Genomic DNA, 14,982 nt, shown 5'->3' with positions numbered 1-14,982 from the left:
CAGACCCCTTTAATGAAAGATATTGGAATCCCCAGATTTAATCCCTCCCACAAAGGCCCCACCTCTTTTTATTATTGTTGTTGTTGTTTGTTTGTTTGTTTGTTTGTTTTTTGTTTTTCGAGACAGGGTTTTCTGTGGCTTTGGAGGCTGTCCTGGAACTAGCTCTAGTAGACCAGGCTAGTCTCGAACTCACAGAGATCCACCTGCCTCTGCCTCTCGAGTGCTGGGATTAAAGGCATGTGCCACCAACGCCTGGCTGGCCCCACCTCTTAATACTATTTCCAGCAAATGAATTTAGGGGTATCATCAATATTCAAACCATCACACTGGGCTTTGGTCTTCCTTCCTTTCAGCTGCAGTTTCTCCCTCTTTAAAATGATTGGTAGGCTAGAGCCCTTGAAAGCCCAGCACTCTGGACTCACCTGCTGAGCCATAAGCCCTTGGTGGGCACCTTGTCACTAAAGGACACCACCCCCACCCCTCCGCCCCTCCCACTCAGAGCCTGACTCCCATCTAGTCAAATGGTATCAGTGTTTCCGCTATCTTAAGACAAGTCCAAGTGAAATTGTCAGCAGGGGCATGACATCTTCTATAGCATAAAAAATATTTCTTCTGGGCTGAAAACATGGCTCAGCTGTGGAGAGCGTTTGCTGCTGTCGCAGAGGACCAGAGGTCAGCTCCCAGCACTCACACTGGGTAGCTCACAACTCCCAAAAATTCCAGCTTTGGGGGATCCGATGTTTTCTGGCCTCTTGCAGCATGCACATGTGCAAACACACACACACACACACACACACACACACACACACACACACACACACACACAAATAATAATAATAAATAATTTTAAAAACTAAAAAAGAATTATTTATGCAAAGAGAGTGGAAATTAGTAATAATGATTTTGGGGGGTACGCTTTTAAACTCCCTAGCTAGCACTCTGCACTCTTCCCGGCTCCTGGTCTAAAGTTGTCCTCCTGACCCTGTGGCTCCCTGATGCCAAGTGGCTGACCTCCATGCCACGTAGCCTCAAGCACTGTGGCATTCGTTCGTCTCCATTTTCCTCCTTTCTTCTGGGAGCTGTGAGACTAATAGCATGCTTGCCCTGGGTTCTTTTTTTTTTTTTTAACTCTAATAAATGGTTCTCAGAGCTAAAGTGATGGGTCAGAGGTTAAGAGCACAGGCTGCCTTTCTAGAGGGCCTGGGTTCAAACCTCAGCACCCACTAACACAACTGCTTGTTTATCTATGGTCCCAGAGGACTCCAGGCCCTCTTCTGACCCCTGTGGGTACCCGGCACACATACAGTGCATAGATACACATGTGGTGATATTTTGTTTATGATCTAATGAAGCTTTCCTAGATAGTGCAAAGCTAGCCACAGCCATGGAGGCCTGGCAGTGGTGGCCCACACCTTTAATCCCAGCAGCCACACTAGTTAGCTCTAGAAGCTGGGTGGTGGTGGTGCATGCCTTTAACCCCAGCACTTGAGAGGTGTATAAGACAGGAACTCAGGGTCTCAGTGGGTATTCAGTCTGTAGTCACACTGAGGACAGGATCACCCATCCTTGATAGAGATAAGAACTCTCTAGCTGCTTTGCTTTTCTGACCTTCAGCTTCAATACCAGTATCTGTCTCTGGGTTTTTATTAATCGTGTTACATATACATACAGGCAAAACACCAATACACAGAAAACAAAATAATTCTTTAAAATGGTCCTTAAAATTCTGAGTCTGGTCTTTGTCCTTGACTTTATTGATGAGACTGGAGATATTAGGTCTCTGCAGGGACTCTCCACGATTCCGAGTAACGCTGCTTTCCTGACTTTTAATTATTTATTGGCAGAGAAACCCATTCCTGTACCACCAGACACTATCACTCTATGGGCTCATCCAAGAATTCTCAAGGTCAGTACTTTCCAAGCCAAACCCAAGAGGAATCTGAGAGAAGAACCATTAGTTCGCCAGTATCTTTCTTGAGATAGACTTGGAAGGGGGTGCCTCCAAGCATCGCTAGCATGAATAAAACCCCGGGCTGCTTTTCTTGTTTCCCCTCCTCTCTGTGTTAGTTCCTTGGGAAGATGCCTGGAAGAATTCACTGTCCCTGTAAGAGCTGGAAAGCTTCCGTCGGGGACATGGGGGCTCAAACAATAACCCTTGTGGCTAAATTTCCTTGTTACACATTTGTATGCTCATAAGCTCCCTTGCTCAGTAGTTAAAATACCACACTGGTGTAACCAGCCTTCCAGATATTTGGTAACTAAATATGGGGGCATACTGATGTGCTCAGAGGGATGAAAGGGAAAACACTTTGCTTCTTGCTCTCCACAGTCAATTAGGTCTTGAGACTATGATTCGTCCTCAAAATGCCCTTTATCCCTGGAGAGTCACCTGTTCTTTTGTTCAGGGAGTCAATGGAGATGTGGCTGTGCAGACTCTAACAAGTGTCCAGTTCTACAAAGAGAAGGGTCAACACGGGGAGAACAATTCCTCCTTCCCAGCAAAGCCACAGTCAAGCAAGGCTTTCGGCTTATTTTTACAGAGATGGAACAACTGGTAAAGGACAGGCTAACACCCAATAGGAAAGTATAGCCAATGATGAAAATGATCGGTATGTTTCCCCAGCCATCCAAAGGGTCACATTGTTAGCATCTAAAAAATGGTGGGAAGGACTCACGCCATTCAGACACCACTCATGAGGAGAATTTTATTGGAGAGGGGAAGGGAGAGAGGGAAGAGAGAAAGGGAGCATAGAGGCCTCCTGGGAAAAGAGAGAGAGAGAGAGAGAGAGAGAGAGAGAGAGAGAGAGAGAGATGCAGAGAGACAGAGAGACAGAGACACAGAGGGGGGTACAGAGATGCAGACAGATAGAGAGGCAGACACAGAGAGGCAGAGAGGCAGACACCAGGAGACAGAGAGAGGGGGCAGAGAGAGAGGAGGCAAGTGGCCTTGCCTTTTAAAGCATTTTAAAGGGGGTTAGCTGTAGTAAAGTAGCTGAAGGTGTTGTCAGGACCCCCAAGCAGGTAAGAGTACTGCCTGAGTCCTGGCAAGCACATCCTGCCAGGTGACAGGGGGCAGGCCAGCATAATGCCTGAATGTTGACACACACCTCTCAGACATTAGGCTAAACTACAGGTAATGTTGTTTAGTCAACTATTTCTCACTAATGACTTTCTTCTCGATTAAAAAAAATGCTGCCCAAATACGATGATAGGGCATCAATACTTCAGCTCAATTGAACACAGCAGTACTTACCGCCAGGTGTTGGTGGTTCACACCTTTAATCCCAGCACTTAGAAGGCAGAGGCAGGCAGATCTCTGTGAGTTGGAGGCCAGCCTGGTCTACAGAGTGAGTTCCAGGACCGGCTCCAAAACAATACAGAGAAACCCTGTCTCAAAAAAACAAAACAAAACAAAAACAACAGTACTTACCTACACCCAAGAGAGAGAGAGAGAGAGAGAGAGAGAGAGAGAGAGAGAGAGAGAGAGAGAGCCACTTTTGTTTCAACCTAAAAAAAAATCAAACGATGGCTAAATTTCCTCTCCTCCACCTCCAGAAGCCATTGGAGAGGGACTTACGCTGTAAATCTGTCACTCCAACAGTTGTCATCGTGCCTGAACACACATCCTTGGTTCATACTTTAGAGCCGAGCCCCATCTTGGAGACCAAAAGAAAACGGGGGAGGAACGGAGCACATGGATGCTCTTGTGAGCCCATTGGGAGATCTAAAGGACTTTAAAGTAAACATTTTGGAAATAGCCTCTGGTCTAGCTCCTCCAGTTTCTCCGCTGAGGACATAATACTGACACTTCCCTTCACTTCTCATCTTCATCCAGGTGCCAGTCACAGACTTCCCTTCCTCTCTACACCTGGCTATTATACAAGAGCAACTATTGATATAGATTTTAGGTTCTCCCAGATAAGTGTTAGAACTCCAAAATAGCAGTGCTGATGACAATGTCCTAAGCAGAAGGACTTTGATTGGGTAAACAGAAGCCTGAAGTCAGGTTTCTGTTTGCCAGGAGCCTTATTTGATCCATTCCCAAAGATCAAGGCAAAGGTTGGGAAAGGACATCTTAAGCTCCAGGTCAATCGTAACAGCTAGTATCAGATCACAGACTCCAAGCCTGTTGACTATCACATAAAATCTTCCTGCCTTTCTGACATTTTGCTTCTCTCTGACCCCTCCCACACTCACACACAAAGGGATAACTGTGGCCATCTGATCCCCACTAAACTGCTCTTTCTACCCATAAGTGGTTTCACTGCACTATCAATTACAATAAAGTACACTAGAGAGAGGTGCCTCCCTGCCCCATCTGACAACCCCACTCAGTAGGAAGAAGTCAAGTTTGGTTGTCATCCAAACTTCATAAGTGGCAGTTGGGGTGACCTCTTCAGAGGGGGAATAATGAAAACAGGTGGTACAAACAGAAAAGAAAGATCAGAGCCGGGGCCCAAAAATGTCCGGGGCCCAAAAATGTCCTTGAGTCTCTCCAAGAAATGCCAAGTGGGAGCTCTTGGCTCTTATCTCCTCCTGAATGAACATCTGTGCCTAGACAGTATACACAATAAAAGCTCAAACCTGGGCCCAAAGATTAATCCCTCCTGGTGAGCAACTTTGGAAATAGATCTCTAGATTTTCATGATAAAAATGGGTTAGAGCCATCCCCCCCCACCACCAATATCCTACATACTTTTAGGGATACCTCTTCAGGTATGGGGGTGATAGAGAGATGGAATCTATCCACTGGGCAGAGACCTGCTACTGACTCCTCCTTTAAGGGTCAATCCCACCCCTAGGAAGACAAGTTCAACTCAAGGGAATGTGCTTTTCCTTCCAGAATTCCCACCCACTACTGCAGCCCCTACCAGCCAAGGCACCGTGAGATTCAGCTGTGTAGTGTGTGCAGGGGGAGATCTGGTTACTGGCATCTACTCTTCGATGCTTTCTGATCCTTGGTCTTTTCCCCATTTGGAGTCCTGCAATTTTTAATAAGAAACTGTGATGGTTAATATGTCAACCTGACAAGATCTAGAGTCACCCAACTTCTGGGCATGTCTGAGAGGGAGTTTCCAAGTTGAGTTAATTGGAGTGGGAGGGTCTACCCTACAGTAGGCTGCACTTCAGCAATAAAAGGGTAGAGAAAGCTGGGCACGAGGGTTCACTTCCGTTTCCTCACCCTCACACTTCCATGCTTTCTCCACCTTCAAACCAAAATAAAGTAAGCTCTGTCCCTTTTTTTGCCACTAACACAAGAAAAGCAACGAATACAGAAGCCACTGAATGGCTGGGTGGCCTAGCTGCTTACTACTTAAACTGTGGTTCTTAGATCAGGGTCAACTGTCTTGTATGTGTTTGTCAGAAACAGATGTTCTGCCAATGGCTCTGCGTGTGGACAGAGTACATCGCAGCAGCAGGTGGAGGCAGGACACGGAGCATAGGATAGGGGTGGGGAGTAGAGGAGGCTTGGGCTGAGCATAACTGGCTTCTTGAGTCTAGGGGCAAAAAGGCTGAGGGTAGCCAGGCCAGCCTTGTCTGAGAGAAGACCCAGACCTCCTCTCCCAGCACTGCAATGGCCAGGGCTCCAAACTTTGCTGACTCACACAAGTCCCAAGCCCCAGGTGAGCTTAGCACCTACTGTCCACAGGATCCAGGGGACAGGACACACAGCTAGACAAGTGCTGGCTCTGCAAGGATGCCATCAAATGTGTGGGGGTGTGACAATGCCTTGTGACAGATCCCTATAGCTTACTCATCCTAGAAAACTGAAGCTTTCCACTCATTAAACACTGACCCTCAGGGTATGTATGTGGCTCAGTGGTTAGGGAAGCTGCATTCCCAGCACCCATACCAGGTGGCTCACAACTGCCTGTAACTCCTGGAGACCTGACACCCTCTTCTGAATTCCACAGGTTTACCACAACACACATGTTCACATTCGCACAAACAATTGCACACAGAGACATATAATTAAAAATAAGTAACTTTCCCCATTCACCAAACTATCAATATAGTACATAAATATGACCATTTTAGATATACATGGAGTCACGCAGTGTCTGTCCTCCAGTCACTGGCTGATTTCCCCAGAGCCATCGCCCCAGCCCCAGATCGTGCCTTTTTAACTGATATCTTTACAGCTATACAGTGTAGCTGAGCTTTGCTTATACTGTGTCCCATAAATTTGGGTATGTTCTTTCATTTTATGTGTTCAAGGTGTTAATTTCCCTGCTATTTCTTCCTTGGTCAGTGTCTGTATAGGGAGGGGCATTGCTTAAATTCTACAAAATTGTGAACTTCCTAGTTTCCTTTTTCTTTTTGTGAGTGTGTGTTTATGCATTTCATGTTCACACGTACAGGCACTATGTGTATAAAGGTCAACATTGGGTGTCTTCTTCAAGCACGTCCTCTTGTTTTTATTTGAGACAGGCCTTGCTCACTAAACCTGAACCTGAACCAGACTGGATAACCAGTGAGCCCCACTGATCCTCCTGTCACAGGCCCACAGCACAGCACTGCTGGGGATCTGAACCCAGGTTCTCATGTCTGTGTAACAATCTCCCTAGACCCACACATACCTAGTCTTCCTTCTATTACACCTAATCTTCCTTCTGTTACTAAGTCCTTTTGGAAACATTTTATTGCATTTTTATTTTATGCATGTATGTTCGTGTGTGTGTGTGTGTGTGTGTGTGTGTGTGTGTGTGTGTGTGTGTAGATTAGAAGACAGCTCTTGAGAGTGGGTTCTCTCCTTCAACCCTGGGGAGTCTCCCAGATTTATTTGGGTCATCTGGTTTAGCAGCAGGCTCCTTTATGTGCTGTACCATCTCACTGGCCCTGTTAATGATTTCTAATTTCATTCCATTTTTATTCAGAGAGTACAGTTTTCATGACTCAATCATCTTAAAGCTGAGACTTTTTTTTTTTTCCGAGACAGGGTTTCTCTGTGGCTTTGGAGGCTGTCCTCGGACAAGCTCTTGTAGACCAGACTGGTCTCGAACTCACAGAGATCCTCAGCCTCTGCCTCCCAAGTGCTGGGATTAAAGGCGTGTGCTACCACCGCCCAGCAAGCTGAGACTTATTTATATTGAGTTCATATAGCGTCCGCTGATGGATATTCCATGTGAACTTGAGAAAAATGCAAACAAGCCACCCCAGTGTTGTTTTCCTTTATAAGAGTTGTTGTGATCATGGTGTCTCTTCACAGCAATAGAAACACTCACCAAGACAGGAAGCAAGCACTTTACCCTCTGAGGCATCTCTGCAGCCTCTTATATTTTTTTGGAAACCAAGATGACTTCAGACTACCACCTGCTCCCATAACAGGCTCTTTGCTGATACCAACTGTCCTTATAACAGCCATGGTGACTGTTTCAGGTTTTTTATTATTATTATTATTATTATTATTATTATTATTATTATTATTAGGTAAAGGAACAGAGTGTTTCTTGGTGTCTCCCCTGAGGGAAGAGGCTCAGAAGGTAGAGACAGACAGACCTTGCAGAATGAACTGCTTCCAGAGTTACTTATACTTCTGCAGAAACTCAGTCATCTTCTGCTTGATTGAAGGGTCCAGCGTCGAAGCGTCCCAGTCTGGTAACTTCACCAGGCGGTCATGAGCCTCCCAGAAGAGGGAAGAACCGATGGCTAACTCCACCCGCATTCGCCATTCGGCAAGTTTGGAGGTGATGAAGACATTGTAGTTAGTCCCCATTGGCTATGGATAAACAAAAACGAAGTTGTGATCAGCATTGGCACCAGCTACATTTGGGTCTTCTGTAGCCTCAAGGGTTACCTGCACCTGCCTTTGCAAAGAGGGGGTCATCTGCTGCCCCCAGATGAGTTCTTCTTGGCAAGGTGTCAAAACTACGAAGTCTATGTGAAACAGGCATAGAAGGTCCTGTTCCAAGATGGTGCCTCCTGCCCCAGGCCCCCCCCCCACTTCTCTCTGTATCAGGCCTTCTTCCAGGGAAGAAGGGATGGAGCTCAACTGCCCCTTCCCATGTTGGACCTCCTTCTGTGATCAGGACAAGGGCAATAAGAGGAGGCTCAGCGTGCAACCTGTTTAGCAGTTTAGCTGCCTCATTAAGTAATATGCACCCCAGGGTGATGGTGGCACATGCCCCTAATCCTTGTATTCATGAGACAGAGGCAGTTGGATCTCTGTGATTTTAAGCCAGCCTGCTTGATGCGCTAAAGTTGCTACTTTTCATACTGGACAGAAACTATGATGGGCTCTCAAGACACTGGCCAACGGGCTGGGCATGTAGCTCAGTAGATAGAGGACTTACATAGCATGCACAATGCACACCACAAACAAGGTATTGTGTTATAGACCTCTAATTCCCACACTGCAGAGGTGCTGGCAAGAGTATTAAAAGTTCAAGGTCCTCTACAACTAAATAACTAGGTTTGAGGCCAACCTGGGATGCATGAGAGCCTATCTTAAGAGAGACAGAGAAAGAGAGAGAGAGAGAAAGAGAGAGAGAGAGAGAGAGAGAGAGAGAGAGAGAGAGAGATTGGACATGTCTAAATTGGCCATTCTGCACACACCTGTTAGCTCACATGAACTGAACACACATGTAAAAGACATGAAAAGCCTGCACCCCTCCAGGTTTGTCTGCGATGCACTGCTCGGACCCAGAGTTGGCAGAGCTATTTTAATGCTGTTGCCTCTGGAGCTCTGGAAAAGAGGCAACTGAGAAAGACAACATCAGGAATCTCTGTGTATACTTCCTGGAGAATACAACGGAAGACGCAGGCATCTGGGATCTTAGCTTGTATAACCATGGTTTTCTCTGCATCCCTGATTCTCCCTCGGGCTCTTCACCATACTCCCTGAAGATTCTAAACCTCTGATTCTTTCCTACCTGTCACTTCCAAGTGGGTCCCACAACTCTCAAGGTGGTCACACCTGCCTCTCTTGGTCTATCTTCAGATTCTGGTCCCTGGTCACAGAAATATCTTCCCTCTTCCTTGACTTGCCTTCCCCCTCCCCCGCCCGCATCCCTTCCCCCCCCACACACACTCATACCTGCATCATCTCCACCAGGGCCACCAAGTCAGCCAGTGAGATGTTGTCACCAGTGATGAACATCTTGTCCTGCAGAAACTTCTCCTCAAATTGTTGTAGGTTTTTCTTCACCTCCTCCAGTGCCCGATCTGTCTTCTCCGCAGGAACCACCTCACCTGTGATCATTGGGATTAACATCTGGGCAGGGAGAGAAGGGCAGATGCAGAGCAGGACTCCAGCCCTATCCCTCTGCCAGGCTTCGGTTTCCCTGTCCGATAAATAAAACTTGGACAGCTCCAAGAATGTAAAGTAATTTCACCTTTTGGGCCATTGTCAAGTGGCAGTTACCAAGGGCCACGTGTTAAGATGGATTTAGAGGCCTGGATAACAATGAATCCTGTGGTTTGAGTATGTCTCACTCACCAAGGAGTGTTGTGTTGAGAATCCAGTCCTTGTGGCAGTATGATAGGGGCTAGACTCTTTAAAAAACATGGAGTCTGACTGGGATGGAGGTGGACACAGTACTTAAGACAGAAAGCTGTTACTAAAGAGTAAGAGCGATGCCTTGCTAAGACAGGAAGCCAGAGCTAGGGTAAGGCACTTGATTCCACTGTAATAGCATCTGCTATGAGGCCCTCTCCAGAGCTGGTGCTATGCTGTTTAGATTTCCTGTTTTCTATACTGTGAGCTAAGTAAACCTCTTTTCTTCGTAAATTACCTGGCCTGGAGCATTTTACTATAGCAATGGAAAAGGAACTAAAACCACAAGCAGAGAATTAGAAGTAGTGATATGTGTGCTGGTTGCCACCTTTAAGTTTACTGATGTTTTCTAATTCAAAATGAAGTCACCTGAGTCCTTACTTGGCCCTTTCTAGTTGCCCTCTGCCTTTGCCAACTTTGCTCCTACTTAACAGTTCATCCCACACTCTCAGTAGCTCTGAAAGGTAGACAGACATGGGATCAGGGAAAAAGAGGCTCAGTCAGCAGGACCAGGCTTTCTGACTGTTTTTGGGCCCCAGGCTTGGCTACTCACCTTGATCCACAGTATCTTGCTCATGGGCAGCTGAATGGCTGTATGCTGCCAGGCCATGAACTCATCCACACGGGCGCGAATGTGCAGGTCTGGTGGGTACCAGTGGGAAGGTGCACTGTACTTGCGGCAGAGATAGAAGAGGATGGCCACACTACAGAAAGGGCAAGTCAAGGGAGCTGCTTACACCTTCTGAGAGCCCAGACACCACCCCAGCATGGCCTTCAACCACAGGCAGGCCCTAGGTGCTAAATTCCTGCAGGAGAAGGAGGGACTCAAAAGGCTCTAGGAGGTCTACCCCAGGCTGACATGTCAGACAAATAATCAGCAAGACACGGAGGAAGACCTGAAGGGTGCTCAGGAGTTGATGAATGGCATAAGAAGGGCAATGCCTCCGCCCCTCCAAATTTCGAGCTGTGGTGGCAAATGCCTTTAATCCCAGCACTTGGGAGGCAGAGACAGGAGGATCTCTGTGAGTTGGAGACCAGCATTATCTACAGAGAGAGTGCCAGGACAGCCAGGGCTACACAGAGAAACCGTGTGTGTGTGTGGGGGGGGGCAGCAATGCTGGCTGGGCAAAGAATGGTAAGATTCCAGAGGGAATAGGGGACTTCTTGAGAATGCTGAATGGAGACGTGATTGGAGGGATGATTTTGGTGGTGGGAAGAGAATAACTGCCTGAGAGACTGTGGGGATAAGTTCAGAGTTAATTTTATTTTTTTAATTAATTTAGTTTTTGTGTGTGAGTGTTTTGCCTCTCTCTCTCTCTCTCTCTCTCTCTCTCTCTCTCTCTCTCTTTCTCTCTCTCTCTGTGTGTGTGTGTGTGTGTGTGTGTGTGTGTGTAGGTAAAATACTCATGTACATACATGTGGGAGGGAGCGGGGGAGAGAAAGAGAGAAGAGAGAACCAAGCAAATATTTATGAGAAAAACAGGTACTTGACAGGTATTTGAGTATGATCTGGCTTAAGGATAAAATATGGGAAAGGTTGATAATTTTACTCATTGTCATAATGGTATTGGGTGACTATGTATTACAGTCTTCATTTCTTAGTGGTTATTTCTAAGAATTCATGGGTAAAATGATGGAGTGTCTGGAAGGAGGAGGAACAGAGTGAGGTATAGACGAGGCAAAGTGGATTGATAGCCACAGAGGCTAGAAGTCAGATGTGTGGGTTTGTTGAACTCTTGGATATTATTCATTCTCCGTGTGTGTGTGTGTGTGTGTGTGTGTGTGTGTGTGTGTGTGTGTGTAAAATTTTCTGTAGCTTAAAAATAAATAAGTAGGCCAGACCTGGTGGTGTACACCTTTAATCCTAGTACTTGGGATATAGAGACAGATGGATCTCTTTGAGTTTGAGGCCAGCCTTGTTTACATAGTGAGTTCTAGACTAGACAAGGTTGCATAGAGAGCCCTTGCCTTGTCCTGGTAAATAAAGAAATTAATGAGTGCTGGCAGGTGTGTTCCCACTGAGTCTCCCAGGGCGAGCCAGGGCCCTTACCTTTCAGATAAGATGAACTTTCCGTCTCTGAGGCTGGGGAGCTTCCTCAGGGGGTTGATTTCCATGTATTCCTTGCTATGGTGGTGACCTGAAGGGGGCAGGGAGGGTCTGGGGCTTTGGGGACCCCAGGGAAAAGAGAACTTGGGCTTCTAGAGACAAAAGAGAGAAACTGAGGCCTGAAGGACCACATGGCTTGCCCCAGGTCACAGGGGAAAGCAGAGATATCATGGGGGGGTGGCAGAGGGAGATGAATTTAAAAAGGTCCCTCAGCCCCTTTTGAGGGCCTTACCCTGCCTGGGGAGTGGAGGGGGATGACTAGGGGCATATGGGATGTTGGGGAGGGAGGGGAGGGAAAGGGAGAAGGGATTGACATCTGAAGCAAGCTTGTCCCTAATTTGAACTAATAAAATAAAAATTTTTTAAAAAGACCTATAAAAAATAAAAATTAAAAAATAAAAATTAAAATAAAAGAAAGAAAGTTCCCTCCTCCCAGATTCCCACACCCCAGCCCTTGTGACTCCCTTTTCCAGGGATCAAGACAGCCCTTTGGCTCCCAGAAGCTAGAAGTTCAGCCTTCACCCAAGGCCTGAAGCCACAACCTGTGTGAATCAGCCTCAGCCCTAGGGACCTAACTGCTGCTGCCTTCGGTCTCATTACCTCTCCCCTTTGAAGGGAGCTGAATCTTGATGCTCAGGGAACCCTGCAAATGCACCCAAGGTCCCTCAATATCTACAGAGCACTCCACAGCAAGCAGGAATATTAACCCTGCTGACCAAATATTTGCAAGCGGAAACCCTTCTGGAGCTCCACCACACCTCATCCATTTCTGCAGCTTCCACATCTGTTGCCTGGTTTAGAGGCCATGTCTCTTGGAGATGAATTTTAGAGACTCCTTAGTGTCGTGCATCCTGGTCGGTCCACTGATCCTCACGTGGGGTGTGGGGTCCGTGCAACCTTGAGCACATTTGTTTTTCATATTTTTCTTCTTTCTCCTCCTTCTTTTCCTTCTTCTTTATTTGTACATGCATGCGTGCGTGCGTGCATGCGTGCGTGTGTGTGTGTGTGTTTGTGTATGTATGTACATGCACAAGCTGGGGATCAAACCCAGGGTCTTGCTTGTGGCATGATAGACAAAAGTGCTTTATTACTAAGACACAGTCCTAATCTTAGAGCAGGTTTGAACACTGGGGAGGGTGGGCACAGACTGGGGGAGGGTGGGCACAGACTGGGGGAGGGTGGGCACAGACTGGGGGAGGGTGGGCACAGACTGAGTACCATATGCACTGTCACATGGTAGTGGGTCTGTGTCCTGCACCAGCCTGGTTAGTGGGTGCCACAGATAACAAGATGTGAGACCTCCAAAGGTCATGGCAAAAACTCTGGCTCAAAGTCTGAGGCTCTCCTATCATCTCTCTTCCCTTTACCCACAAAGATCCTACTCACCCCAACAGGGAGATTGTCACTCATGGTGACTAGGTAAGGTAGGTTTCACCTCTGCTTCTCTTGTTGACCCTTGACCCTCAGAAACACTCTCACTGGGTGACCTGGCAGCACATCAGGACCAGGCCTGCTGGCAACACCGAGGACTGACCTTTTAGTAGATCCACAAATTGGAATTCAAAGGGAATGCCATTTTTCTTGGCAAAGATGTAGACAGCGCGGCAAGGTGCTGATAACAAGTCCATGTAGAGTTCCAGGCCCATGCTGAGATGTGTGCTGAGCCCCCACAGCCACAGTGGGCAGACCACCAACCTGGGCCGGTGGCTAGCCTGAGCACCTGGCTTTAGGCCCTTTCCCACCAGAGCTAATGACCCTGCATTCTGGAACTTATGCCCCTTGATGTTCTCATGAGGCCAGGGGACCTGGAATTCTTACAATAGCAAAGATTCTGAGGAGACTTAGGGGTGTCGAGAGGCCCTGCCAGAGGGCTGGCAAGGTTCCTATTGAGCGTGTGCTCTGTCTCAACCTCACAGGCATCTGCCTGAGAAGGGCTCATGTTGGAGCATCCCCAGGGCCAGGCCTTCTCTGCAGAAGAGGATGAAGAGGGCTTTGCATGTCCAGAATGAGAAAAAGATAAGGGGTTGAGTTTTGTCCTGAACAAAAGATTGGGGTACGGGTGTGTGTGTGGATCTACTCTGAAATGAGATTGGGAAAGGATTGGAAAGAGGTGGGTGCTGTATCTTGGGTTTTGAATGACCTCTGAAGGCCATGCATTAAAGGTATAGAAGCGGGAACTTTAAAAGGTGGGGCCTGTAGAGCTGGTCATATAGCCCAGAGGTGGAGTGTTTAGGTTGTAGCATATAGGAAGCCCATGCTCCATCCCTAGTACTGAAGGTAATAAAGAAAGATAAGTCCTGCTAGAAGGCCTTGGTTCATTGAGAACATTTTCTTGAAGGGGACTGTAGTCTCCTCTTTCTTCTTTTTTTTTTTTTTTCATTCTTTTTTTTTTTCCTGGTCATGAGGTCAACACTTCTCTTTGCCGCATGCACTGCCCATCATATCTAACACCCACACCCACCCACACCCACACACACACACACACACACACCACACACACACACACACACACACACGAGGCTTAAAAGCAATGGGTCCTCCCAGTCATGACTCTAGCTCTTTAAAATTTTGAGCCAACACAGCCTATTTTCCTTTAAAAATGTTTAAGGGCTGGAGAGATGTCCTGGTGGTTAAAAGCATTAGTTGCTCTTCCAGGGGAACTGGGTTCCATTCCCAGCACCCACATGGAGGCTCACCATGATCTGTAATCCAGTTTCACAATGTCTATTGTCCTCTTCTGGCCTCTGCAGGCACCAGGCACACATGTGGTGCACAGATAGACATGCAGGCAAAACACATAATATAGAATGCTTTTTTTTTTTTTTTTCCCCGAGACAGGGTTTCTCTGTGGCTTTGGAAGCTGTCCTGGAACTAGCTCTTGGAGACCAGGCTGGCCTCGAACTCACAGAGAGCCGCCTGCCTCTGCCTCCCAAGTGCTGGGATTAAAGGCGTGCGCCACCAATGCTCCGCTGTTTTTTTTTTTTTTTCTTCTTCAACATTTATTTTTATTTTGAGATGGTGTACATGTGGGGGAGGAGGCTTGTGCATGTATGAGTGAAGATGCCCATGGAATCCATAAGAGGGCATAGGACCCCCAGGAGCTGGAGTTACAGGTGGTTGTAAGCGGCCCAACACGGGTGTTAGGAACTGAACCCTGCTCCCCTGCAAGAGCAGTACTTACCCTTATGTGCTGAGCCGTCTCTCCAGATTCCCTTTCTTCTTTATGAATTAACTGTCTAGGGTATTTTGTTATAGTGATGGGAAGCTAACACACTGGAGGGATTGAGGGAGCAAAGGGGCAACGCTGAGGATGCTCAGAGTGTGAACCACCAGACTGTACCATGCATGAGCCCAGAAACTCCTTGGTCTTGATCAAAGC

General features: G+C 47.1%; 2 protein-coding genes across 2 annotated transcripts in view; both read right to left on the bottom strand.

Moving 5' to 3' along the window:
- Positions 1–14,982, bottom strand: part of LOC100768553 (glutathione S-transferase theta-1) — a 36,705-nt gene that overhangs the window by 15,403 nt on the left and 6,320 nt on the right. The window lies entirely within an intron of this gene.
- LOC100765742 (glutathione S-transferase theta-4) lies at positions 7,525–13,249 on the bottom strand. The gene is made up of 5 exons (XM_027394227.2): positions 13,138–13,249; positions 11,547–11,634; positions 10,050–10,200; positions 9,038–9,214; positions 7,525–7,720 (listed from the first exon to the last, which is right to left on the bottom strand). Exons 1-5 carry the CDS (start codon positions 13,247–13,249, stop codon positions 7,526–7,528), a joined length of 723 nt encoding a protein of 240 aa, XP_027250028.1. The 3' UTR covers position 7,525.

This window comes from Cricetulus griseus (assembly GCF_003668045.3).
Source record: "Cricetulus griseus strain 17A/GY chromosome 1 unlocalized genomic scaffold, alternate assembly CriGri-PICRH-1.0 chr1_0, whole genome shotgun sequence".
NCBI classification, from domain to species: Eukaryota; Metazoa; Chordata; class Mammalia; order Rodentia; family Cricetidae; genus Cricetulus; species Cricetulus griseus.
Note: the sequence above shows the minus strand (reverse complement) of the source record. Positions and strands in the feature narration are given on the sequence as shown.

Bases quoted from the DNA above. Each gene is read 5' to 3' on its own strand.
- LOC100765742 (XM_027394227.2), bottom strand. From the start codon at position 13,249: ATGGGCCTGGAACTCTACATGGACTTGTTATCAGCACCTTGCCGCGCT. The intron at 11,635-13,137 runs GTCAGTCCTCGG...TGCCCCCTTCAG, and splicing joins ATTTGTGGATCTACTAAAAG to GTCACCACCATAGCAAGGAA. The intron at 7,721-9,037 runs GTATGAGTGTGT...GTTTATCCATAG, and splicing joins CCCTGGTGGAGATGATGCAG to CCAATGGGGACTAACTACAA.